This window comes from Lactuca sativa, chromosome 1, assembly GCF_002870075.4.
Source record: "Lactuca sativa cultivar Salinas chromosome 1, Lsat_Salinas_v11, whole genome shotgun sequence".
In the NCBI taxonomy this organism is placed as follows: Eukaryota; Viridiplantae; Streptophyta; class Magnoliopsida; order Asterales; family Asteraceae; genus Lactuca; species Lactuca sativa.
The window spans coordinates 178,033,211-178,058,822 of record NC_056623.2 but is presented as its reverse complement, the minus strand read 5'-3'; the positions used below and the strand labels follow the sequence as shown (position 1 = coordinate 178,058,822).

The window sequence follows — 25,612 nt, the reverse complement described above, 5'->3', positions numbered from 1 at the left end:
ATATTCAACATGAAGTCACCTCCGCCCCGGAACGTTTCCACCCTAGGATTCGGGGTGTGACACTAAACTACATAAACTTCTAATGTGGAACTCAAGAATGAAACAATGTTCATCAAAGCTTTGATTAAATTGCTTAGACTTCTATTGTGGAACTCAAGAATAAAACAATGCTCATCAAACCTTTGCTAAATTACAAAGACTACTTCTATTGTGGAACTCTAGAATTAAACAATGATCATCAAAGCTTTGCTAAATTGCATAGACTTCTAATGTGGAACTCAGGAATGAAACAATGGTCATCAAAGCTTTGCTTAAATTGCATAGACTTCTATTGTGGAACTCAAGAATTAGACAATGCTCACAAAAGCTTTGCTTAAATTGCATAAACTTATATTGTGGAACTCAAGAAATATATAGTGCTCATCAAAGCTTTGCTAAATTGCATAGACTTCTATTGTAGAGCTCAAGAATCAAATAATACTCATCAAAGCTTTGATTAAATATCATACACTTCTATTGTGAAACTCAAGCATTAAACAATGCTCATCAAAGCTTTGCTAAATTGCAAAGACTACTTCTATTGTGGAACTCAAGAATGAAACAATGCTCATCAAAGCTTTGCTAAATTTCATAGACTTCTAATGTGGAACTCAAGAATGAAACAATGTCCATCAACGCTTTGCATAAATTGCATACACTTCTATTGTGGAACTCAAGAATTAAACAATGTTCATCAAAGCTTTTCTAAGTTGCAAAGACTACTTATATTGTGGAACTCAAGAACTAATCAATCATCATCAATGCTATGCTAAATTGCATAGACTTCCACTTTAGAAACCAAGAATGAAACAATGCTCATCAAAGCTTTGCTAAATTGCATAGACTTCTATTGTGGAACTCAAGAATCAAACAATGCTCATCAAAGGTTTTCTTAAATTGCCTAGACTTCTATTGTGGAACTCAAGAATTAAAGAACACTCATCAAAGCTTTGCTAAATTGCGAAGACTACATCTATTGTAGAACTCTAGAATTAAACAATACTCATAAAAGCTTTGCGAAATTGTATTGACTTCTAATGTGGAACTCAAGAATGAAACAATGCTCATCAAAGCTGTGCTAAAATTGCATAGACTTTTATTATGGAACTCAAAAATTAAACAATGCTCATCAAAGCTTTGCTAAATTGCGCAGACTACTTATATTGTAGAACTCAAGAATTAAACAATGCTCATCAAAGCTTTGCTAAATTGCATAGACTTCTAATGTGGAACTCAAGAATGAAACAATGCTCATCATATTTTTGCTTAAATTGTATTCACTTATATTGTGGAGCTCAACAATTAAACAATGCTCATGAATGCTTTGCTAAATTGCATAGACTTCCGATGTGGAACCCAAGAATGAAACAATGCTCATCAAAGCTTTGTTAAATTGCATAGAATTCTATTATGGAACTCAAGAATCGAACAATGCTTATCAACGATTTGCTTAAATTGCATAAACTTCTATTGTGGAACTCGAGAATTAAACGATGCTCATCAAAGCCTTGCTAAATTTCATAGACTTCTATTGTGGAACTCAAGTACTAAACAATGTTCATCAAAGCTTTGCTAAGTTACATATACTTCTATTGTGGAACTCAAGATTTAAACAATCCTCATTAAAGCTTTGCTTAAATTGCATAGAATTATATTGTGGAACTTAAGAGATAAACGTTGCTCATCAAAGCTTTGCTAAATTGCATAGACTTCTGTTGTAGAACTCAAGAATGAAACAACGCTCATCAAAGCTTTGCTTAAATTGCAAACACTTCTATTGTGGAACTCAAGAATTAAACAATGCTCATCAAAGCTTTGCTAAATTGCATAGACATCTAATGTGGAACTCAAGAATGAAACAATGCTCATCAAAGCTTTGCTTAAATTGCATACACTTCTATTGTGGAACACAGGAATTAAGCAATGCTTATGAAAGCTTTGCTAATTGCAAAGACTAGTTTTATTGTGGAATTCAAGAATTAAACAATGTTCATCAATGCTTTGCTAAATTGCATAGACTTCCAATGCGGAAACCAAGAATGAAAGAATGCTCATCAAAGATTTGCTAAATTGCATAGACTTCTATTGTGGAACTCAAGAATCAAACAATACTCATCAAAGCTTTGCTTAAATTGCATAGAATTCTATTGTGGAACTCAAGAATCAAACAAGGCTCATCAAAGGTTTGCCTAAATTGCATAGATTTCTATTGTGGAACTCAAGAATTAAACGATGTTGATCAAAGCTTTGCTAAACTGCATAAACTTCTAATGTGGAACTCAAGAATGAAACAATGCTGCAAAAAACTTTTTCGCTTTCTCTCTCTACTTTCTCTCTCTTCCCCTGATTCTCTCTAACGGTGGTGCGATCTAGTTTTTGATTCATCGGTGCTACTTTTCCGACGTATTTCATTTAATTGGTGAAGCAGTTTCTCCTCTATTTTCGTTGTCCTAATGGGTGCATCATCCAAAGCGAATCGATTGAAGGAAGTGAAAGTTAAACCTCCGGATAAAAGTGTTGTTGTCCGGTATGTTAGGACTGAAGTGGATGTGAATGAGTTAGTTCCTCCTGGGGTTATTGATCAAACTTCAGCTACGATCTATAAAGCTCGTCGTAAGCCAAGTGTGTCTGGAGCTGTTGCATCAGGGATTGGTAAAGCTGAATGGAAAATGGAGGGGAAAGCTTTCAGAGTTAAGAATAGGGTTCGGAAGTTGGTGGATGGGTTATCGCCGATGGATGCTGAGGATTACGACAATGAAGAAGGTTACGAAGAGATATCGAGAGATGATTTGGAATCTGTATCAGCCTAAGATTCGGATTCTAACATTTCTATTCCTGAATCTGATTGTAAAGTGAAGGGATTGAAGTATGGTGGTGCTGGGGAGGTGAAAAATGATGGAGCTCAAGTTGTGTCTATTCCTTCAGGTAACACTGCTAATTTGATGAAAAATTGGGATGGGTCGAAATTGAGTAATGATTTACAGGATCCTAATTTGGAATTGAAGAATGTTACTAGTGAAATGATTAGGGTGAATCCTAATATTGCGGTGATTGATGTCAATAATCATGATAGTTCTAAGGTGGTTGAAAATGAAGTTGTGAAGTCTAGAGATGATGGGGATAAGATTGTTATCAGTAATGAAGAATTTATTCTGGGGATTGGCTTTCAATTTCTTAGTGATTTGAAGGTGGAGAAGTCTATGGGGAAGGATTTAGACAGTGAGAAGAATCAGGAAATGGACGTTGATATGTCAAATTTGAAAAAGCAAGTCAATGAGAAGGAAAGTAATACTGATGATGATGGTTCTTCTGAAGAGGAGGGGGAAAATGATTCAAGTGAGGATGATACTAGTGTAGATGAGGAAATTGAAATGGAAGAAGAGGTTAATGCTATGATTAATATTGATACTAGTTGTAAAATGAAGTATGGTACTGTTATTAATAGCATTAATATGCTTCCCTCTATTTTGGGGGATGCTAATAATTGCAAAAAGGTGGAAGGTGAAATGCAGGGGAATTTGTTGAATTCTTATGCGGGTGTGCTAAAGGGTAATAGACATAAGGGTAAGATTGATGTTAGATTCATTCCAGGGGAAAATGGTGAAGATGATGGACCTGTAATTATTCCGATTGAGAATCTGAAGAATGCGAGTATTCCATATACTAATACTTTATATGGATATATGATTGATAAGAAGCTGGCGTTTCCTGTGATTCAGAAAGAAGTTAGAAGGTTGTGGAAGAATGTGGGTCTGGAAGAGGTTTTCATGAATAGCAAAGGATTTTTCTTTTTTAAATTCAGTGATGAGCAGGGGATGTTAGCTATTTTGGGGGGCAGTCCATGGTTATTGTTTAATAATATGCCATTATTTCTTCAAAGGTGGAGGCCAGGATTGACATTAACTAAGAATAAGCATGATAAAATTCCGGTGTGGATTAAAATTTTTTATTTGCCTTTGGAAGTATGGAGTGGTGAAAATTTATGTAGAATTGCTAGTAAGATAGGGATTCCTTTGGCTTTTGACTCTTTTACGGAGGAAATGTGTTTGGAACATAAAGGAAGGAATGCTTATGCTAGAATTCTTGTTGAAATGGCAGCTGAGAAGGAATGGAGAAAGAAGATTGATATTTCTACATGGGATTTTGTTTCTAATTCTGCTGTGATACAAAGTTTTGATGTTGAATATGCTTGGATTCCATCTAGATGTAATCATTGTAAAGTTTATGCGCATATGGATAAAGTTTGTGCTGTAGCTATGAATGTTGAGAATGTGGCTAACAATGGGGATGAGAGAAACTTAAAGAACAATAGAGGGAAGGAAGTGGTTAGTGGGGATGGATTTACAAAAGTCAGACATAAGAAGGTGATAGGTAGCAATAATGGTGAAGGCACTAGCAAGGCTCAGGAGGGTTATAATCAATCGTATAGTCAGAGGAATAATGGGAAGAATGGGAATTGGAGCAGGGGTAATAATTCAAAAGGCAATAATGGGCATAGAGGTGGTAATGGTAAAGGGCAGAATTGGAATTGGAACAATAAAGGAGTAAGTCATTGGAATTTAGAAAAGAACAGAAATTATGAGAAGTTTGCTAATGGGCAGAATTTGATTGGTAGTCAGGGGTTAAAGGAGAATAAAATGCAGGAGTATGTAATCAAAAAGGATAATAAAAGAGAGGAGGGAAATAAAAGTCTAGTTAGTGTGATAAAAACAGGAGATGGCTTTAGTAATAAAAACAGTTTTGAAATTTTGGGAGAGATTGAAGAGGAAGTTTTGGATAAAATGGAAGAGGATGCTAAGAGTGAGAAGTTAGTTATTCATCAGATTGAAGATTGTGGTAGTGCTGATATGGGTACTAATGAAATTGTGAATAATAAAATGCTTCCATCAATTAAGGGAGAGGGGGAGAAAAGGGAAATGAAAGTAATAAAATAAAGAAAGGCAGGATGGAATCGGAAAACAATAACAGCAAGATGGGGATTTCTCAGGCATTTGAGGAGGTAAATGCCAAAATCTCTATTATTTCCCAATGATGTCTATAGGTGCTTGGAATGTTAGGGGTTTGAATAAATCTGTTAAGCAGAAGGAGGTTATTGATGTTATTAGGAGTAATAACCTTGGTATTTGTGCTGTGGTTGAATCTCATGTCAAAGTCTTAAATCTTAAAAATGTTTGTGTTAAGACTTTTGGGCAGTGGGATTGGGTTTCTAATAATAATAGCTGTGAGGCTGGTACTAGAATTATAGTGGGGTGGAATCCTAGACTTTTTGATGTGATGATAATTTCTCAATCCAAGCAGGTTATCCACTGCTATGTTAAATTTTGTGGTTCTGATGTTGGCATGTATTTGTCTTTTATATATGCTGCTTCGAATTACCTTGATAGAAGATTACTTTGGGATGATTTGAAGAAGCATAGCTTGGTTGTTAAGAAGGAAGCTTGGGGTTTATTAGGTGATTTTAATGTTGCTTTAAAACCTTCAGAATATTCTGAAGGTTGTTCTAAAACCCCCAAAGGAGTTGAAGATTTTGTTGATTGTTTAAGTTTTATTGAAGTGGAGGACCTGAATTCTTATGGTTTTCAGTTTACATGGAACAAGACTCCGGCTGGGAATATGGGTCTTTTGAAGAAGCTTGATAGAGTTATGGTCAATTTGAAATTTATTTCGGACCATCCTCTTGCCTATGCTGTTTTTAAACCATATAGAAATTCGGATCATTGTCCTGTTATTTTAAATTTACCTGTTGATAAAGTGAAATGGAAGCCTTCTTTTAGATTTGCTAATTTTATTTCTGAGAAGGAGGAGTTTTTACCTTTGGTTAAGGAGGTTTGGGATATTAATATTGAAGGTTTCTTTATGTTTAAAGTGACTCAAAAGTTGAAGATTCTCAAAAAACATTGCAGGAAGTTGTGTAATAAACATTGGGGTGCTGGGAAAAGAATTCAGAAGTTAAGAAAAGAGTTGGAATGTAAACAACAAGAAATTGACAGTAATCCTTTTGATTGCAAGATTAGGGAAGAGCATGCTAATATTCTCTTAGATTATAATGTTGCTTGTAATGATGAAGAAAAACTTCTTGCTCAGCGTGCTAAGATTAAATGGTTACAGGACAGGGGTAATAGTAATCGTATTCAGATGGTTCTGAATGAAGATGGCAGATGGGTGAGTGGGAAGGCTATGAAAGATAAATTTGTTTCACATTTTAATAAGTTCTAGGGTTGTAAGGAAGATACTGATTTGTCGGGATTAAATGTTGATTTTTTTTCCTAAAAAATTGGATAGTAGGGTGGCTGTTAATATGATTAGAGTGGTTACTTATGAAGAAATTGAAGCTGCGATGTTTGATATAGATGACAATCGTGCCCCTAGCCCTGATGGATATTCTTCAAAATTTTTTAAAAGTTCTTGGAGCATTGTTGGTCCGGAGGTGTGTAAGGCTGTGAAAGAATTCTTTTGGACTGGAAAATTGTTGAATGGGATCAATGCTACGAGAATAGTTCTAGTTCCTAAAGTGGAGGTTCCGAGGAAAGTTTCTGATTTTAGACCTATAGCTTGCTGTAATACTTTTTATAAGTGTATCAGTAAGATTATAGTGAACAGGATTAGAAACTGTTTGGGTGATATTGTTAGTAATAATCAATCAGCTTTCATTCCTGGTAGATCTATTTTGGACAATATTCTCCTTGCTCAGGAGCTGATGGTGGGGTATAAAAAAAAGAGGGGAGCTCCTAAATGTACGATAAAGATTGATATACAAAAGGCTTATGATACGGTGGATTGGAGTTTTCTGAATATAATTTTGCAGGGATTTGGGTTTCATTCAGTCATGGTTAAATGGATTATGGCTTGTGTTTCTTCCCTGTGGTTCATGCTTAATTTTAATGGTGAAGATCATGGGTATTTTGAAGGAAAGAGAGGTCTTAGGCAGGGAGATCCTTTATCTCCTTACCTATTTACTATAGTTATGGAGGTGTTTAATATCATTATGGGTAAGATTATTGAAGAATCTCAGAATTTTAAGTTCCATAGTAAGTGTATGGCCCTCAATATTTCCCATTTATGCTTTGCTGATGATCTGTTGGTTTTCGCTTATGGTAATGGGAATTCGGTCAGAATTATAAGGGATGCCCTTGATGAATTCAAAAAGGTTTCAGGGCTGAAGGTGAGTATGGAAAAAAGTCAGATTTATTTCAGTTGTGTTAATGAGAAGGATTATTTTGGGTATCCTTCCTTTTGATGTTGGGAGATTTCCGTTTAAATATTTGGGTGTTCCTATGTGTGTTACTAAGTTGTTTGAAAGAGATTGTAAAAAGTTGATTGAAAAGATTAAGATGAGAATTTTCAATTGGAAATGTAAGACATTATCGTTTGCTGGCAGGTTGCAACTCATTAACTCGGTCTTAACTTCTATTCATGTCTATTGGGCTTCGATCTTTAAAATTCCCATTGCTACTATTAATGAGATTGAAAAGATGTGCAGAAGTTTTTTATGGGCTAATGGTGAGATAGTCAAAGGGAAAGCTAAAGTCAAGTGGCAAGATATCTGCAAGCCTAAGGAGTATGGTGGGCTGGGAATCAAGAATTTAAGGAGATGGAATGATGCTTTGCTTGCTAAACATGTATGGAATGTGATTAATAACAAAAATTCCTTGTGGGTGCAGTGGGTGAGAATCAATTATATAGGCAGCAGGAATTTTTGGGATATTTTGCAGAAAAAGAGTATGAGCTGGACATGGAAGAGGTTTTTGGAGATAAGGAAAACTGTTAGGCCTCATGTTGTTTCGTGTGTGGGAAATGGGAGGAACACTTCTTTATGGCATGATTGGTGGCATCCAATTGGTATTCTTTGTACAATTATTCCTAGAAGAGATTGGGTTAGTAATGGGCTTAGTGATTCATCTTTAGTCTGTGATGTTCTTGATTTTGATACTTATTCCTGGCCGGTTGAATGGGTTAATATATTCCCCGGATTGAAAGAAGCTCCCATGTTTTGCATTGATTCTAATTTGAATGATGTTGTTGGATGGAGGGATAAGAAGGGTATATGTAGAAAATTTTCATGTAAACAGGTGTGGAGTGATTTAAATAACTTTGGAAACATAGTTCCTTGGCATGATATTGTTTGGTACAGCTATTGCATCCATCGCAATTCTTTTATATTGTGGTTGGCTATTCTGAATAGATTAAAAACACAGGATCGGGTTAGAGGTTGGGAAGTGGCTGGTAACTTGCTGTGTCCGTTCTGTGAAATTGTGCCTGATTCTCATAATCATTTATTCTTTAATTGTGATTATACCTCCAGAATTTGGAGGTATTTCTGCATTAAGGTGGGTTTTAATTTGTTGACGGAAGAATGGAATGATCTGATCTTAAAGTTAAGCAGCTTGCTTAATTTGAAGATTGGTGAGAATTTGATCATCAAATGTATGATTGCTAGCTGTGTTTCTCATATTTGGAGGGAGAGAAACTATAGACTTTTTAGCTCTAGAAGAATATTGGTTGAGGGGGTTATAGCTAGTATTGAAAATGAGATTCGTTTAAAGCTGCTAGGGTTAAGGAAAAGAGCTAAAATGGTCAATAATAAGGTTTATATGATCTGGGGTATTTCGGGAATAGAGAATGTTAAATAATGGAGGTCGTTTTCTGGTTTAACAATTTGGTGATTGATTGTTTTTGGTTTTGGGTTTAGCAGTGGTGGCAGATTAAAAAGGAAGATATTTTTACTGGAATTTGGTGGGGGTATTCTGGGAATAAATGCTTATACAAAGGAATTGACGGAATATGTTACTGGTTGGAGAGTTTACTCTCAAATCATGTGACTTGTACCTATAGGATTTTCTGTTTGGATATGATCTTAATTGAGATTACCCAAAGAGAGAATCCTAGACATGTGATTGATGCCATGTCTAGTATGAAACTTAATCTGATTCACTGGTGGTTTGGTGTTATTTTGTTGTGTTTCATTTTGTGTTTGTGGTGCAGAAAGGTGTTGCAATGGATGGTGGTGGGCAATAGCTATAAGAAGATAGTGGATTCCCTGATGAAGACTATGAGGAGGACGGAGTATAAGGATTGTGACAGGAGATTTGGGAAAAGTTTTTTTGAGGGGTTTTTTTGTTATTTCTGTTTTGAGATGTTTATTTGTGTTATCTTTTATTGGTTTTACCTTGTGTATTGTGTTATGAGGGTTATGGGTTTGAGGGGTTTGTTCTTAAAGGTTAGCTTATGGACTGAGGGTTTTTTTAAGGGCCTTACCCCTTGCTTTGGATTTTTTGTAGTTTGGGGTTTTGGATGGTGCAAGGGGGTGAAGTTACCTTTTTTCCCTCTTTCAATAAGTCTTTGGGCTACCTTTAAGGATATTAGGGACTTTTGGGGTTGTGAGTGGTTATTTCTTATTATTAGGAAGTGGTTTGGTAGTTGGTTATGGATAGGTTGGTTATATTTGTATTTTGTTTGACTTTTTGGTGTTTGTATTCTTTTATTCTTTTTAATAAAGTTTGCTGAGCTTTGGCTCTTTCAAAAAAAAAAAAGAATGAAACAATGCTCATCAAAGCTTTTCTTAAATTGCATAGACTTCTATTGTGGAACTCAAGAATAAAACAATGCTCATCAAACCTTTGCTATATTTCGAAGACTACTTTTATTGTGGAACCTTAGAATTAAACAATGCTCATCAAAGCTTTGCTAAATTGCATAGACTTCTGATGTGGAACTCAAGAATGAAACAATCCTCATCAAAGCTTTGCTTAAATTGCATAGACTTTTATTGTGGAACTCAAGAATTAGACAATGCTCACAAAAGCTTTGCTTAAATTGCATAAACTTATATTGTGGAACTCAAGAAATATATAGTGCTCATCAAAGCTTTGCTAAATTGCATAGACTTCTATTGTAGAGCTCAAGAATCAAATAATACTCATCAAAGCTTTGATTAAATATCATACACTTCTATTGTGAAACTCAAGCATTAAACAATGCTCATCAAAGCTTTGCTAAATTGCAAAGACTACTTCTATTGTGGAACTCAAGAATGAAACAATGCTCATCAAAGCTTTGCTAAATTTCATAGACTTCTAATGTGGAACTCAAGAATGAAACAATGTCCATCAACGCTTTGCATAAATTGCATACACTTCTATTGTGGAACTCAAGAATTAAACAATGTTCATCAAAGCTTTTCTACGTTGCAAAGACTACTTATATTGTGGAACTCAAGAACTAATCAATCATCATCAATGCTATGCTAAATTGCATAGACTTCCACTTTAGAAACCAAGAATGAAACAATGCTCATCAAAGCTTTGCTAAATTGCATAGACTTCTATTGTGGAACTCAAGAATCAAACAATGCTCATCAAAGGTTTTCTTAAATTGCCTAGACTTCTATTGTGGAACTCAAGAATTAAAGAACACTCATCAAAGCTTTGCTAAATTGCGAAGACTACTTCTATTGTGGAACTCTAGAATTAAACAATACTCATAAAAGCTTTGCGAAATTGTATTGACTTCTAATGTGGAACTCAAGAATGAAACAATGCTCATCAAAGCTGTGCTAAAATTGCATAGACTTTTATTATGGAACTCAAAAATTAAACAATGCTCATCAAAGCTTTGCTAAATTGCGCAGACTACTTATATTGTAGAACTCAAGAATTAAACAATGCTCATCAAAGCTTTGCTAAATTGCATAGACTTCTAATGTGGAACTCAAGAATGAAACAATGCTCATCATATTTTTGCTTAAATTGTATTCACTTATATTGTGGAGCTCAACAATTAAACAATGCTCATGAATGCTTTGCTAAATTGCATAGACTTCCGATGTGGAACCCAAGAATGAAACAATGCTCATCAAAGCTTTGTTAAATTGCATAGAATTCTATTATGGAACTCAAGAATCGAACAATGCTTATCAACGATTTGCTTAAATTGCATAAACTTCTATTGTGGAACTCGAGAATTAAACGATGCTCATCAAAGCCTTGCTAAATTTCATAGACTTCTATTGTGGAACTCAAGTACTAAACAATGTTCATCAAAGCTTTGCTAAGTTACATATACTTCTATTGTGGAACTCAAGATTTAAACAATCCTCATTAAAGCTTTGCTTAAATTGCATAGAATTATATTGTGGAACTTAAGAGATAAACGTTGCTCATCAAAGCTTTGCTAAATTGCATAGACTTCTGTTGTAGAACTCAAGAATGAAACAACGCTCATCAAAGCTTTGCTTAAATTGCAAACACTTCTATTGTGGAACTCAAGAATTAAACAATGCTCATCAAAGCTTTGCTAAATTGCATAGACATCTAATGTGGAACTCAAGAATGAAACAATGCTCATCAAAGCTTTGCTTAAATTGCATACACTTCTATTGTGGAACACAGGAATTAAGCAATGCTTATGAAAGCTTTGCTAATTGCAAAGACTAGTTTTATTGTGGAATTCAAGAATTAAACAATGTTCATCAATGCTTTGCTAAATTGCATAGACTTCCAATGCGGAAACCAAGAATGAAAGAATGCTCATCAAAGATTTGCTAAATTGCATAGACTTCTATTGTGGAACTCAAGAATCAAACAATACTCATCAAAGCTTTGCTTAAATTGCATAGAATTCTATTGTGGAACTCAAGAATCAAACAAGGCTCATCAAAGGTTTGCCTAAATTGCATAGATTTCTATTGTGGAACTCAAGAATTAAACGATGTTGATCAAAGCTTTGCTAAACTGCATAAACTTCTAATGTGGAACTCAAGAATGAAACAATGCTGCAAAAAACTTTTTCGCTTTCTCTCTCTACTTTCTCTCTCTTCCCCTGATTCTCTCTAACGGTGGTGCGATCTAGTTTTTGATTCATCGGTGCTACTTTTCCGACGTATTTCATTTAATTGGTGAAGCAGTTTCTCCTCTATTTTCGTTGTCCTAATGGGTGCATCATCCAAAGCGAATCGATTGAAGGAAGTGAAAGTTAAACCTCCGGATAAAAGTGTTGTTGTCCGGTATGTTAGGACTGAAGTGGATGTGAATGAGTTAGTTCCTCCTGGGGTTATTGATCAAACTTCAGCTACGATCTATAAAGCTCGTCGTAAGCCAAGTGTGTCTGGAGCTGTTGCATCAGGGATTGGTAAAGCTGAATGGAAAATGGAGGGGAAAGCTTTCAGAGTTAAGAATAGGGTTCGGAAGTTGGTGGATGGGTTATCGCCGATGGATGCTGAGGATTACGACAATGAAGAAGGTTACGAAGAGATATCGAGAGATGATTTGGAATCTGTATCAGCCTAAGATTCGGATTCTAACATTTCTATTCCTGAATCTGATTGTAAAGTGAAGGGATTGAAGTATGGTGGTGCTGGGGAGGTGAAAAATGATGGAGCTCAAGTTGTGTCTATTCCTTCAGGTAACACTGCTAATTTGATGAAAAATTGGGATGGGTCGAAATTGAGTAATGATTTACAGGATCCTAATTTGGAATTGAAGAATGTTACTAGTGAAATGATTAGGGTGAATCCTAATATTGCGGTGATTGATGTCAATAATCATGATAGTTCTAAGGTGGTTGAAAATGAAGTTGTGAAGTCTAGAGATGATGGGGATAAGATTGTTATCAGTAATGAAGAATTTATTCTGGGGATTGGCTTTCAATTTCTTAGTGATTTGAAGGTGGAGAAGTCTATGGGGAAGGATTTAGACAGTGAGAAGAATCAGGAAATGGACGTTGATATGTCAAATTTGAAAAAGCAAGTCAATGAGAAGGAAAGTAATACTGATGATGATGGTTCTTCTGAAGAGGAGGGGGAAAATGATTCAAGTGAGGATGATACTAGTGTAGATGAGGAAATTGAAATGGAAGAAGAGGTTAATGCTATGATTAATATTGATACTAGTTGTAAAATGAAGTATGGTACTGTTATTAATAGCATTAATATGCTTCCCTCTATTTTGGGGGATGCTAATAATTGCAAAAAGGTGGAAGGTGAAATGCAGGGGAATTTGTTGAATTCTTATGCGGGTGTGCTAAAGGGTAATAGACATAAGGGTAAGATTGATGTTAGATTCATTCCAGGGGAAAATGGTGAAGATGATGGACCTGTAATTATTCCGATTGAGAATCTGAAGAATGCGAGTATTCCATATACTAATACTTTATATGGATATATGATTGATAAGAAGCTGGCGTTTCCTGTGATTCAGAAAGAAGTTAGAAGGTTGTGGAAGAATGTGGGTCTGGAAGAGGTTTTCATGAATAGCAAAGGATTTTTCTTTTTTAAATTCAGTGATGAGCAGGGGATGTTAGCTATTTTGGGGGGCAGTCCATGGTTATTGTTTAATAATATGCCATTATTTCTTCAAAGGTGGAGGCCAGGATTGACATTAACTAAGAATAAGCATGATAAAATTCCGGTGTGGATTAAAAAAATTTATTTGCCTTTGGAAGTATGGAGTGGTGAAAATTTATGTAGAATTGCTAGTAAGATAGGGATTCCTTTGGCTTTTGACTCTTTTACGGAGGAAATGTGTTTGGAACATAAAGGAAGGAATGCTTATGCTAGAATTCTTGTTGAAATGGCAGCTGAGAAGGAATGGAGAAAGAAGATTGATATTTCTACATGGGATTTTGTTTCTAATTCTGCTGTGATACAAAGTTTTGATGTTGAATATGCTTGGATTCCATCTAGATGTAATCATTGTAAAGTTTATGCGCATATGGATAAAGTTTGTGCTGCAGCTATGAATGTTGAGAATGTGGCTACAAATGGGGATGAGAGAAACTTAAAGAACAATAGAGGGAAGGAAGTGGTTAGTGGGGATGGATTTACAAAAGTCAGACATAAGAAGGTGATAGGTAGCAATAATGGTGAAGGCACTAGCAAGGCTCAGGAGGGTTATAATCAATCGTATAGTCAGAGGAATAATGGGAAGAATGGGAATTGGAGCAGGGGTAATAATTCAAAAGGCAATAATGGGCATAGAGGTGGTAATGGTAAAGGGCAGAATTGGAATTGGAACAATAAAGGAGTAAGTCATTGGAATTTAGAAAAGAACAGAAATTATGAGAAGTTTGCTAATGGGCAGAATTTGATTGGTAGTTAGGGGTTAAAGGAGAATAAAATGCAGGAGTATGTAATCAAAAAGGATAATAAAAGAGAGGAGGGAAATAAAAGTCTAGTTAGTGTGACAAAAACAGGAGATGGCTTTAGTAATAAAAACAGTTTTGAAATTTTGGGAGAGATTGAAGAGGAAGTTTTGGATAAAATGGAAGAGGATGCTAAGAGTGAGAAGTTAGTTATTCATCAGATTGAAGATTGTGGTAGTGCTGATATGGGTACTAATGAAATTGTGAATAATAAAATGCTTCCATCAATTAAGGGAGAGGGGGAGAAAAAGGGAAATGAAAGTAATAAAATAAAGAAAGGCAGGATGGAATCGGAAAACAATAACAGCAAGATGGGGATTTCTCAGGCATTTGAGGAGGTAAATGCCAAAATCTCTATTATTTCCCAATGATGTCTATAGGTGCTTGGAATGTTAGGGGTTTGAATAAATCTGTTAAGCAGAAGGAGGTTATTGATGTTATTAGGAGTAATAACCTTGGTATTTGTGCTGTGGTTGAATCTCATGTCAAAGTCTTAAATCTTAAAAATGTTTGTGTTAAGACTTTTGGGCAGTGGGATTGGGTTTCTAATAATAATAGCTGTGAGGCTGGTACTAGAATTATAGTGGGGTGGAATCCTAGACTTTTTGATGTGATGATAATTTCTCAATCCAAGCAGGTTATCCACTGCTATGTTAAATTTTGTGGTTCTGATGTTGGCATGTATTTGTCTTTTATATATGCTGCTTCGAATTACCTTGATAGAAGATTGCTTTGGGATGATTTGAAGAAGCATAGCTTGGTTGTTAAGAAGGAAGCTTGGGGTTTATTAGGTGATTTTAATGTTGCTTTAAAACCTTCGGAATATTCTGAAGGCTGTTCTAAAACCCCCAAAGGAGTTGAAGATTTTGTTGATTGTTTAAGTTTTATTGAAGTGGAGGACCTGAATTCTTATGGTTTTCAGTTTACATGGAACAAGACTCCGGCTGGGAATATGGGTCTTTTGAAGAAGCTTGATAGAGTTATGGTCAATTTGAAATTTATTTCGGACCATCCTCTTGCCTATGCTGTTTTTAAACCATATAGAAATTCGGATCATTGTCCTGTTATTTTAAATTTACCTGTTGATAAAGTGAAATGGAAGCCTTCTTTTAGATTTGCTAATTTTATTTCTGAGAAGGAGGAGTTTTTACCTTTGGTTAAGGAGGTTTGGGATATTAATATTGAAGGTTTCTTTATGTTTAAAGTGACTCAAAAGTTGAAGATTCTCAAAAAACATTGCAGGAAGTTGTGTAATAAACATTGGGGTGCTGGGAAAAGAATTCAGAAGTTAAGAAAAGAGTTGGAATGTAAACAACAAGAAATTGACAGTAATCCTTTTGATTGCAAGATTAGGGAAGAGCATGCTAATATTCTCTTAGATTATAATGTTGCTTGTAATGATGAAGAAAAACTTCTTGCTCAGCGTGCTAAGATTAAATGGTTACAGGACAGGGGTAATAGTAATCGTATTCAGATGGTTCTGAATGAAGATGGCAGATGGGTGAGTGGGAAGGCTATGAAAGATAAATTTGTTTCACATTTTAATAAGTTCTAGGGTTGTAAGGAAGATATTGATTTGTCGGGATTAAATGTTGATTTTTTTTCCTAAAAAATTGGATAGTAGGGTGGCTGTTAATATGATTAGAGTGGTTACTTATGAAGAAATTGAAGCTGCGATGTTTGATATAGATGACAATCGTGCCCCTAGCCCTGATGGGTATTCTTCAAAATTTTTTAAAAGTTCTTGGAGCATTGTTGGTCCGGAGGTGTGTAAGGCTTTGAAAGAATTCTTTTGGACTGGAAAATTGTTGAAGGGGATCAATGCTACGAGAATAGTTCTAGTTCCTAAAGTGGAGGTTCCGAGGAAAGTTTCTGATTTTAGACCTATAGCTTGCTGTAATACTTTTTATAAGTGTATCAGTAAGATTATAGTGAACAGGATTAGAAACTGTTTGGGTGATATTGTTAGTAATAATCAATCAGCTTTCATTCCTAGTAGATCTATTTTGGACAATATTCTCCTTGCTCAGGAGCTGATGGTGGGGTATAAAAAAAAGAGGGGAGCTCCTAAATGTACGATAAAGATTGATATACAAAAGGCTTATGATACGGTGGATTGGAGTTTTCTGAATAGAATTTTGCAGGGATTTGGGTTTCATTCAGTCATGGTTAAATGGATTATGGCTTGTGTTTCTTCCCCGTGGTTCATGCTTAATTTTAATGGTGAAGATCATGGGTATTTTGAAGGAAAGAGAGGTCTTAGGCAGGGAGATCCTTTATCTCCTTACCTATTTACTATAGTTATGGAGGTGTTTAATATCATTATGGGTAAGATTATTGAAGAATCTCAGAATTTTAAGTTCCATAGTAAGTGTATGGCCCTCAATATTTCCCATTTATGCTTTGCTGATGATCTGTTGGTTTTCGCTTATGGTAATGGGAATTCGGTCAGAATTATAAGGGATGCCCTTGATGAATTCAAAAAGGTTTCAGGGCTGAAGGTGAGTATGGAAAAAAGTCAGATTTATTTCAGTTGTGTTAATGAGAAGGATTATTTTGGGTATCCTTCCTTTTGATGTTGGGAGATTTCCGTTTAAATATTTGGGTGTTCCTATGTGTGTTACTAAGTTGTTTGAAAGAGATTGTAAAAAGTTGATTGAAAAGATTAAGATGAGAATTTTCAATTGGAAATGTAAGACATTATCGTTTGCTGGCAGGTTGCAACTCATTAACTCGGTCTTAACTTCTATTCATGTCTATTGGGCTTCGATCTTTAAAATTCCCATTGCTACTATTAATGAGATTGAAAAGATGTGCAGAAGTTTTTTATGGGCTAATGGTGAGATAGTCAAAGGGAAAGCTAAAGTCAAGTGGCAAGATATCTGCAAGCCTAAGGAGTATGGTGGGCTGGGAATCAAGAATTTAAGGAGATGGAATGATGCTTTGCTTGCTAAACATGTATGGAATGTGATTAATAACAAAAATTCCTTGTGGGTGCAGTGGGTGAGAATCAATTATATAGGCAGCAGGAATTTTTGGGATATTTTGCAGAAAAAGAGTATGAGCTGGACATGGAAGAGGTTTTTGGAGATAAGGAAAACTGTTAGGCCTCATGTTGTTTCGTGTGTGGGAAATGGGAGGAACACTTCTTTATGGCATGATTGGTGGCATCCAATTGGTATTCTTTGTACAATTATTCCTAGAAGAGATTGGGTTAGTAATGGGCTTAGTGATTCATCTTTAGTCTGTGATGTTCTTGATTTTGATACTTATTCCTGGCCGGTTGAATGGGTTAATATATTCCCCGGATTGAAAGAAGCTCCCATGTTTTGCATTGATTCTAATTTGAATGATGTTGTTGGATGGAGGGATAAGAAGGGTATATGTAGAAAATTTTCATGTAAACAGGTGTGGAGTGATTTAAATAACTTTGGAAACATAGTTCCTTGGCATGATATTGTTTGGTACAGCTATTGCATCCATCGCAATTCTTTTATATTGTGGTTGGCTATTCTGAATAGATTAAAAACACAGGATCGGGTTAGAGGTTGGGAAGTGGCTGGTAACTTGCTGTGTCCGTTCTGTGAAATTGTGCCTGATTCTCATAATCATTTATTCTTTAATTGTGATTATACCTCCAGAATTTGGAGGTATTTCTGCATTAAGGTGGGTTTTAATTTGTTGACGGAAGAATGGAATGATCTGATCTTAAAGTTAAGCAGCTTGCTTAATTTGAAGATTGGTGAGAATTTGATCATCAAATGTATGATTGCTAGCTGTGTTTCTCATATTTGGAGGGAGAGAAACTATAGACTTTTTAGCTCTAGAAGAATATTGGTTGAGGGGGTTATAGCTAGTATTGAAAATGAGATTCGTTTAAAGCTGCTAGGGTTAAGGAAAAGAGCTAAAATGGTCAATAATAAGGTTTATATGATCTGGGGTATTTCGGGAATAGAGAATGTTAAATAATGGAGGTCGTTTTCTGGTTTAACAATTTGGTGATTGATTGTTTTTGGTTTTGGGTTTAGCAGTGGTGGCAGATTAAAAAGGAAGATATTTTTACTGGAATTTGGTGGGGGTATTCTGGGAATAAATGCTTATACAAAGGAATTGACGGAATATGTTACTGGTTGGAGAGTTTACTCTCAAATCATGTGACTTGTACCTATAGGATTTTCTGTTTGGATATGATCTTAATTGAGATTACCCAAAGAGAGAATCCTAGACATGTGATTGATGCCATGTCTAGTATGAAACTTAATCTGATTCACTGGTGGTTTGGTGTTATTTTGTTGTGTTTCATTTTGTGTTTGTGGTGCAGAAAGGTGTTGCAATGGATGGTGGTGGGCAATAGCTATAAGAAGATAGTGGATTCCCTGATGAAGACTATGAGGAGGACGGAGTATAAGGATTGTGACAGGAGATTTGGGAAAAGTTTTTTTGAGGGGTTTTTTTGTTATTTCTGTTTTGAGATGTTTATTTGTGTTATCTTTTATTGGTTTTACCTTGTGTATTGTGTTATGAGGGTTATGGGTTTGAGGGGTTTGTTCTTAAAGGTTAGCTTATGGACTGAGGGTTTTTTTAAGGGCCTTACCCCTTGCTTTGGATTTTTTGTAGTTTGGGGTTTTGGATGGTGCAAGGGGGTGAAGTTACCTTTTTTCCCTCTTTCAATAAGTCTTTGGGCTACCTTTAAGGATATTAGGGACTTTTGGGGTTGTGAGTGGTTATTTCTTATTATTAGGAAGTGGTTTGGTAGTTGGTTATGGATAGGTTGGTTATATTTGTATTTTGTTTGACTTTTTGGTGTTTGTATTCTTTTATTCTTTTTAATAAAGTTTGCTGAGCTTTGGCTCTTTCAAAAAAAAAGAATGAAACAATGCTCATCAAAGCTTTTCTTAAATTGCATAGACTTCTATTGTTGAACTCAAGAATAAAACAATGCTCATCAAACCTTTGCTCTATTTCGAAGACTACTTTTATTGTGGAACCTTAGAATTAAACAATGCTCATCAAAGCTTTGCTAAATTGCATAGACTTCTGATGTGGAACTCAAGAATGAAACAATCCTCATCAAAGCTTTGCTTAAATTGCATAGACTTTTATTGTGGAACTCAAGAATTTAACAATGCTCATCAAACCTTTGCTAAATTGCGAAGACTACTTCTATTGTGGAACTAAAGAATAAACTATGCTCAACAAAGCTTTGCTAAAAAATTGCATAGACTTCTAATGTGGAACTTAAGAATGAAACAATGTTCATCAAAGCTTTGCTTAAATTGCATGCACTTCTATTGTCTCACCCCAAAACCAAGAACGGCGGAAACGTTCTGGGGCGGAGGATGTCATGTACAGTATCACAACAATGAAAAGTAGTAAACAAGCAACAACATCATCCACTTCATTAATAATATAATTTTAATACAAGTGTTCTGTCAAATTATAATAGACACTAAAGTATAAACAAAATGAAGCTTTAAAACAACACTAGATAGAAGTACTCACTTTCCGGAACGAAAGTCCGAAGATTCTTGGGAGAGAATTCGGCTTTTCTCTAGTTGGAAATGTAACTAATGAATATAAGAAGCTTTTCCTATGATTTCTAGTGTATTAAGCATATAAGAAGCTTTAAAACAACACTAGATAGAAGTACTCACTTTCCGGAACGAATGTCCGAAGATTCTTGAGAGAGAATTCGGCTTTTCTCTAGTTGGAAATGTAACTAATGAATAATATGGTTCAGAATTCTATATATAGTCCTGCGATTTTTGGCAGAAAATATTTTATTCCTGAAATGAACTCTAATATCATAGAGTTTTGGAATAATAGTGTTGCACAATACCCTAGTGCATCCACTCTCCTGATATCTCCTTAAGTGTAAATCCTAAAATACTCAAAATTATACCCTAAAGTCTGGAAATTCTCTGTAACTGTTCTAATCTTCTACTGACTTGATATGGTTTGTATAGAATGGAAATTTTGAGTTGTCACATTTACTCCCCAAAATGGTCATTTTATGTTTCCTCCCCAATTACCAAAAGAGTAAACTCCAAAAATCCTCTCAAGTATCATCCTAGAATTTATTCAAGATCTTCAATCTAGGAAGTGTTTCTAGCCCTTTCAAGTTAGTATATCACTTAATCTAGTGATTGTACATCCTTTAATCCATCCATTTTTGTGTTTTGACTAGTTTTCCAAAACACCAAGAACACACACTAGTGTTCTTGGACTTTAAGTTCATTTCAAGCTTCCACAATGTAAGTACCTCTATCCTAGAGTCATTTAAAGCTTGCTATACATGTTTATATCAAAGAAAATTCCCAAGAACACCAAGATAAAGGTGTTTACGGTTTTGGGAGGTCCCAAAACCGTAAACACCAAGATTACGTGCAAAGTGGTGCCTTAGGGTGCCTTAGATGCTTCACCATGCCTTAGGAACTTGTCTAGATTCATCCTTGATGAGTTTATCATACAAAAAGCACCAAAATCTTACATTTTTATGTGTTTACGGTTTGGGGATCTCCCAAAACCGTAAACACCCCAAAAGGTGTATAAAGTCCCATAAAAGTCCCATGATTATTCCTTATGTCTAAATCTAACCTAGACTATTGCCAAGATTGAGCTAAGGACTTGAAAACCCCCAAATACCAAACTTATGGGTTTAAGGTAGTAAACTCATGAGTTTAAGGTAGTAAACTTATGAGTTTAAGGTAGTAAACTCATGGAGAAATGGTCCTTAGACCGTAAACTCCATTTAGGAGTGTTTTGATGCCACACAACACTTCCTAAGGCTAAATCATGAAGTAGGAATGCTTGGAATAACTTAGAAGACTTCAAAACAACAAATAGTCAAAAGGTTAGGAGTTTACGACCGTAAACTCAAGAGTTTACGACCATAAACTCAAGGGGTGTTGGTCTTTACGGAGTAAACTCATTTTAGGAGTGTTCATTGAACCCCAAACACACGAGACTTTCCCTTCAACACTTAGATGCACTTCTTAACACTTATAACACTTATACAAAGTGTTTGTCATGTCCTAGAGTGTCTTGACTTGTTTATTAGTTGTTTAAAGACTAATTGTTTATTACATATGTCCTTATATGTTATTAGGATCTTTGTGGGTGTCTAAGTCTTCACTTGACACCAAGCACTTATCCGACACTTCCTTCCGATCCACTTGCTATAGGTGAGGTCATACCCCTTAATCAATGTTTTAAATGTTTTTAAATGCTTTATGGGGGGGATACAAGTAGAATCATGCTACTTATTATATCAATCACATGTGATTAATAAGCAGCATTCAAATGATTTACTACTCATTAGCCGTTTTACCAAACAGTTTCCTTCAAATGATTTTCATAAACACTTTATATGTTTAAAACTCCTTATTAAACTGTACATTTTATTCTGTATGTTTCATTTCAAACTCATTTACAATTGTGTTTCAAACAAATGTTTCTTTATACTTAGACTATTTTATCAAACCCATGCTTTCAAACCGTTTTATAGATTGACATCAAGTTGATCTTTTCTTAGATAATAATTATGTTCAAAGGTTTTACAAAACTTATTTTATGCTTTTATATTATCAATTGCATGCCTATATATGTATAGTTATATAAGAAATGTTTAAAAGACTTAGGAAGGCTATCCACCCTATTTCCTTTTCGCGCTTGAGATGTGGTCTGGTGGGATATCGGGTACCCGTCCGAAGGTCGTTTAAATGTTAGTTATATATCATGTGTACATATATAGTCATAAAGGTTCTTCCAGTCCATTTAATACCCTTGGGTAGCAAGGGTATACTTCCATGTTCATACGTACCAGTTACATTACTAGTAAGCTACCATATGGGTAGTTTAGGAAGATACTAGAACTATTACTAGAACGCGATATCATACAATGAGTCAGTTCATTCATGAGTCAATACTTGCTAGATAGATAGAGAACACACATTATAGCTAGTGCACACAGTACATTACTATACAATGTGACAACCCGAAAATTTCATTCTTTCATTCTTCATTTCTTGTCAAAGTTAAACTCGTTTTTGCTATTTTGTAGCACTGTTTGGGGTCAAATAGAGTGTTTAAAGCCTAGTATAAGCAGGGTAGGAGTCGTGGGATAAGTATTGTGGGTGTGTCACCTTGAAATTGAGCCAATCACACCAACACAAGGTGTGTGCGGCCACACACCCATCCCAACCGCACACACACTCCCCTATATATTCAAGACTTAGGCATTTTTGAACACATTCTACACTTCTTCAAAGCTAGGACCCAAAATCCTCTCAAGTATCATCCAAATCTCCTTGAGGATCTTCATAAAAGGATCTGCATGTGTGTTCAAGTCTCAGCTTGACACTTAGTAGCCTATCCAACACTTCCATCCGAAACACTCACTACAGGTGAGTTCATACCACTTAATCAATGTTTTAAACTGTTTTTAAATGTTTTATAGGGGGGATACAAGTAGAATTATGCTAATTATTATATCAATCACATGTGATAAATAAGCAGCATTCAACTGATTGGCTACTCATTAGCCGTTTTACCAAACAGTTTCCTTCAAATGTTTTCCATAAACACTCTATGTGTTTAAAACTCTTTATTACACTGTACATATTACTCCGTATGTTACATTTCAAACTTATTTACAATTGTGTTTCAAACAAATGTTTCTTTATACTAAACTGTTTTATCAAACCCATGCCTTCAAAACCGTTTTTTAGATTGACATCAAGTCGATCTTTTCTTAGATAATGATTATGTTCAAAGGTTTTACAAAACTTATTTTATGCTTTTATATTATAAATTGCATGCCTATATATGTATAGTTATAGAAGAAATGTTGAAAGGACATAGGAAGGCTATCCACCCTATTTCCTTTTCCTCGATTTGGATGTGGTCTGGTGGGATATCGGGTACCCGTCCGAAGGTCGTTTAAATATTAGTTATATATCATGTGTACATATATAGTCATAAAGGCCCTTCCAGTTCATCCCATGCCCTTGGGTAGCAAGGGTATACATCCATATCCATACGTACCAGTTAGATTACTAGTAAACTACCATATGGGTAGTTTAGGAAGATGCTAGGGCTGTTACTAGAACACAATATCATACAATGAGTCAGTTCATTCATGAGTCAATACTTGCTAAATAGAGAGAGAACACACATTATAGCTAGCACACGTAGAACATACAGTATATTACTATTCTATTACGTAGATATGTTTACATGCTTACACTTACATAGATACAATTACATGATCACATTTACATGAGTACAATTACATGATCATACTTACATGAGTATACTTACATATACATAGAACAGACGTCACTAGGTGCTATAGCATGGAACCAGTTCAGGATCTAACTATATTGATGTATCACAATGCAATCATGATCGTTATATCGAGTATACATGATCATAGTAATGTGGATGCTCACGGCTTGCAGATATGCAGGGGTCATGTGTAGGTCCCAAAATCCCTTTGATAGGGGAGCGTATAGCCTGGGATCTAGACATCACATTATACCTTATCCCTCAAATAAGGCAGCTGAGTACCGATGTAGTTATTTATTACAAATGCTACAGTACTTACAAGATTACCCTAGACTTAAGATAATTGGTACGGTTGTAGTTTGACACTACACCATAGTACTATTTCATTTTCCCATTACATTCACTTCGTGAACATTCACACGACGCCCGGTAATGTAGAAACTATATTTTTGGTTAATGATAGTCAGACATGGGAAAATACATACACTTACAAGAGACACACACACAGACACTAGACGCCTTGGTAGAAGGCTACATTCAGAGCAGTTAGGTCTTGGTAGAAGACTACATTCAGAGCAGTTAGGTCTTGGTAGAAGACTACATTCAGAGTAGTTAGGTCTTGGTAGAAGACTACATTCAGAGCAGTTAGGTCTTGGTAGAAGACTACATATAGATCAGTTAAGTCTACCCCAATTCTCGCATAGATAACATGGCTGGACTCCATCCCCACGGCAACTAGTATCTTCCGAACGAAGTCATTGCTGGTTGGTTTGGAGAAGAACGAGAGAATGATCATCCTATCCCTTTGAATGATCACCATGATGAAGACCTTTCAGACGGTGCTAACTCCGAACCCGAGGTTGAGAACCTACCCCAGGCAACTCCCGTTCCAATTCCTAACCCTAGTCCAGTTTTTCATGGCCCGACTCCCGAGTGGGTGGAATGCTTGGAAACATGGAGCCAAGGACAAGATCAGCCCATGCCATTTAATGGCGACTGAAGCTTTTATGACCTGAGCAATGGGGGCTCAACAGACAGAATCTTGCCAATCTTGGTCCGCAGAGTGGCCCGAAATGAGATTCAAGGCAGGACAGCCCTACATCAGATCACAGAAGTTGTCGCCGATGCGAGAATGCATACCCTCCGCACCATTCGTCTAGAAGATGCTGGTGAGAGATTTGAGAGAAACCATGAAACCCTACTGCAAGCACTGGCCGAATCACGAGCCGAAGTCATAGAGCTCCGAGTACGCCAGAGAGTGTATGAAAGACACCTACTTGATATGGAACGTCAACTGGCTGAACTGAGAGTTCACCAGAGGGATGACTGTCGCCAGTAGTAGATGCTTTACTTTATTTTCCTTGTTAATAGGAATCGTCTTTCTGTCTATGCTCTATGTGGCATTTTCTATAAAACTATCTTGTACTGTAAGTACTTTTGGTTAGGTCTTTATGCTGTCAAGAACTATCTTCTCTGGATATGATGTAAGACCTTTTACAAGGTCATTTTCCCGAACTTGTATGTCATGAATATCAAAGATATTGACAGTCGGCTAACTTCTGTGTCATTCTTTATTCAAGTACTCTTATCATACTTTCATTGGAGTCTATCTGAAACATGCTTTAGTCAAGTCATTGGGCTATAGTAATTTAACTCCGGAGACATTTCCAAGTCTCTTTTAGTGGTTGGATCATGTTATTCACCAACCATCTATACCTCGGCTTGAACGACAAACGTCTTTAGACCATTCTACGAACTTACTTCCACTCATTACTAGGACTGCATCATAGGGATGTAGGTCAAACCTTCGCGAACATACTTCCAATCCGTATTAGGACTGCCTCATAGGGATGTAGGTCAAACTCACGAAAACATACTTATATTCTTTACATAACAATCGAACTACGTCTAGGTTCAACCATGCTCGCTTACAAGTTCATTTTCTTTCCATGGAACAGAATCATGCCGCCAAAGAAAAAAGATCAACCCATCAACCAAGCACCGACCCTTCAGATTGATGCGGCTACCTTTCAAGCTGCAGTCTCCGCTGCCGTGTCAGCTATTCTAACCCACCATAACGCTAACAATGCAAATGTTAGTGAGATTGTTAACAACGATTCCAATCCAAGTAACAATCAAGCACCTCAAC

The 25,612-nt window shown here is 35.9% G+C and overlaps 1 protein-coding gene across 1 annotated transcript; it reads left to right on the top strand.

Moving 5' to 3' along the window:
* The first annotated feature begins 5,070 nt into the window (after positions 1 to 5,070).
* Positions 5,071 to 6,255, top strand: LOC128128155 (uncharacterized). The gene has a single exon (XM_052767022.1). The coding sequence runs from the start codon at positions 5,071 to 5,073 to the stop codon at positions 6,253 to 6,255; it is 1,185 nt and encodes a 394-aa protein (XP_052622982.1).
* The last annotated feature ends 19,357 nt before the right edge of the window (positions 6,256 to 25,612 follow it).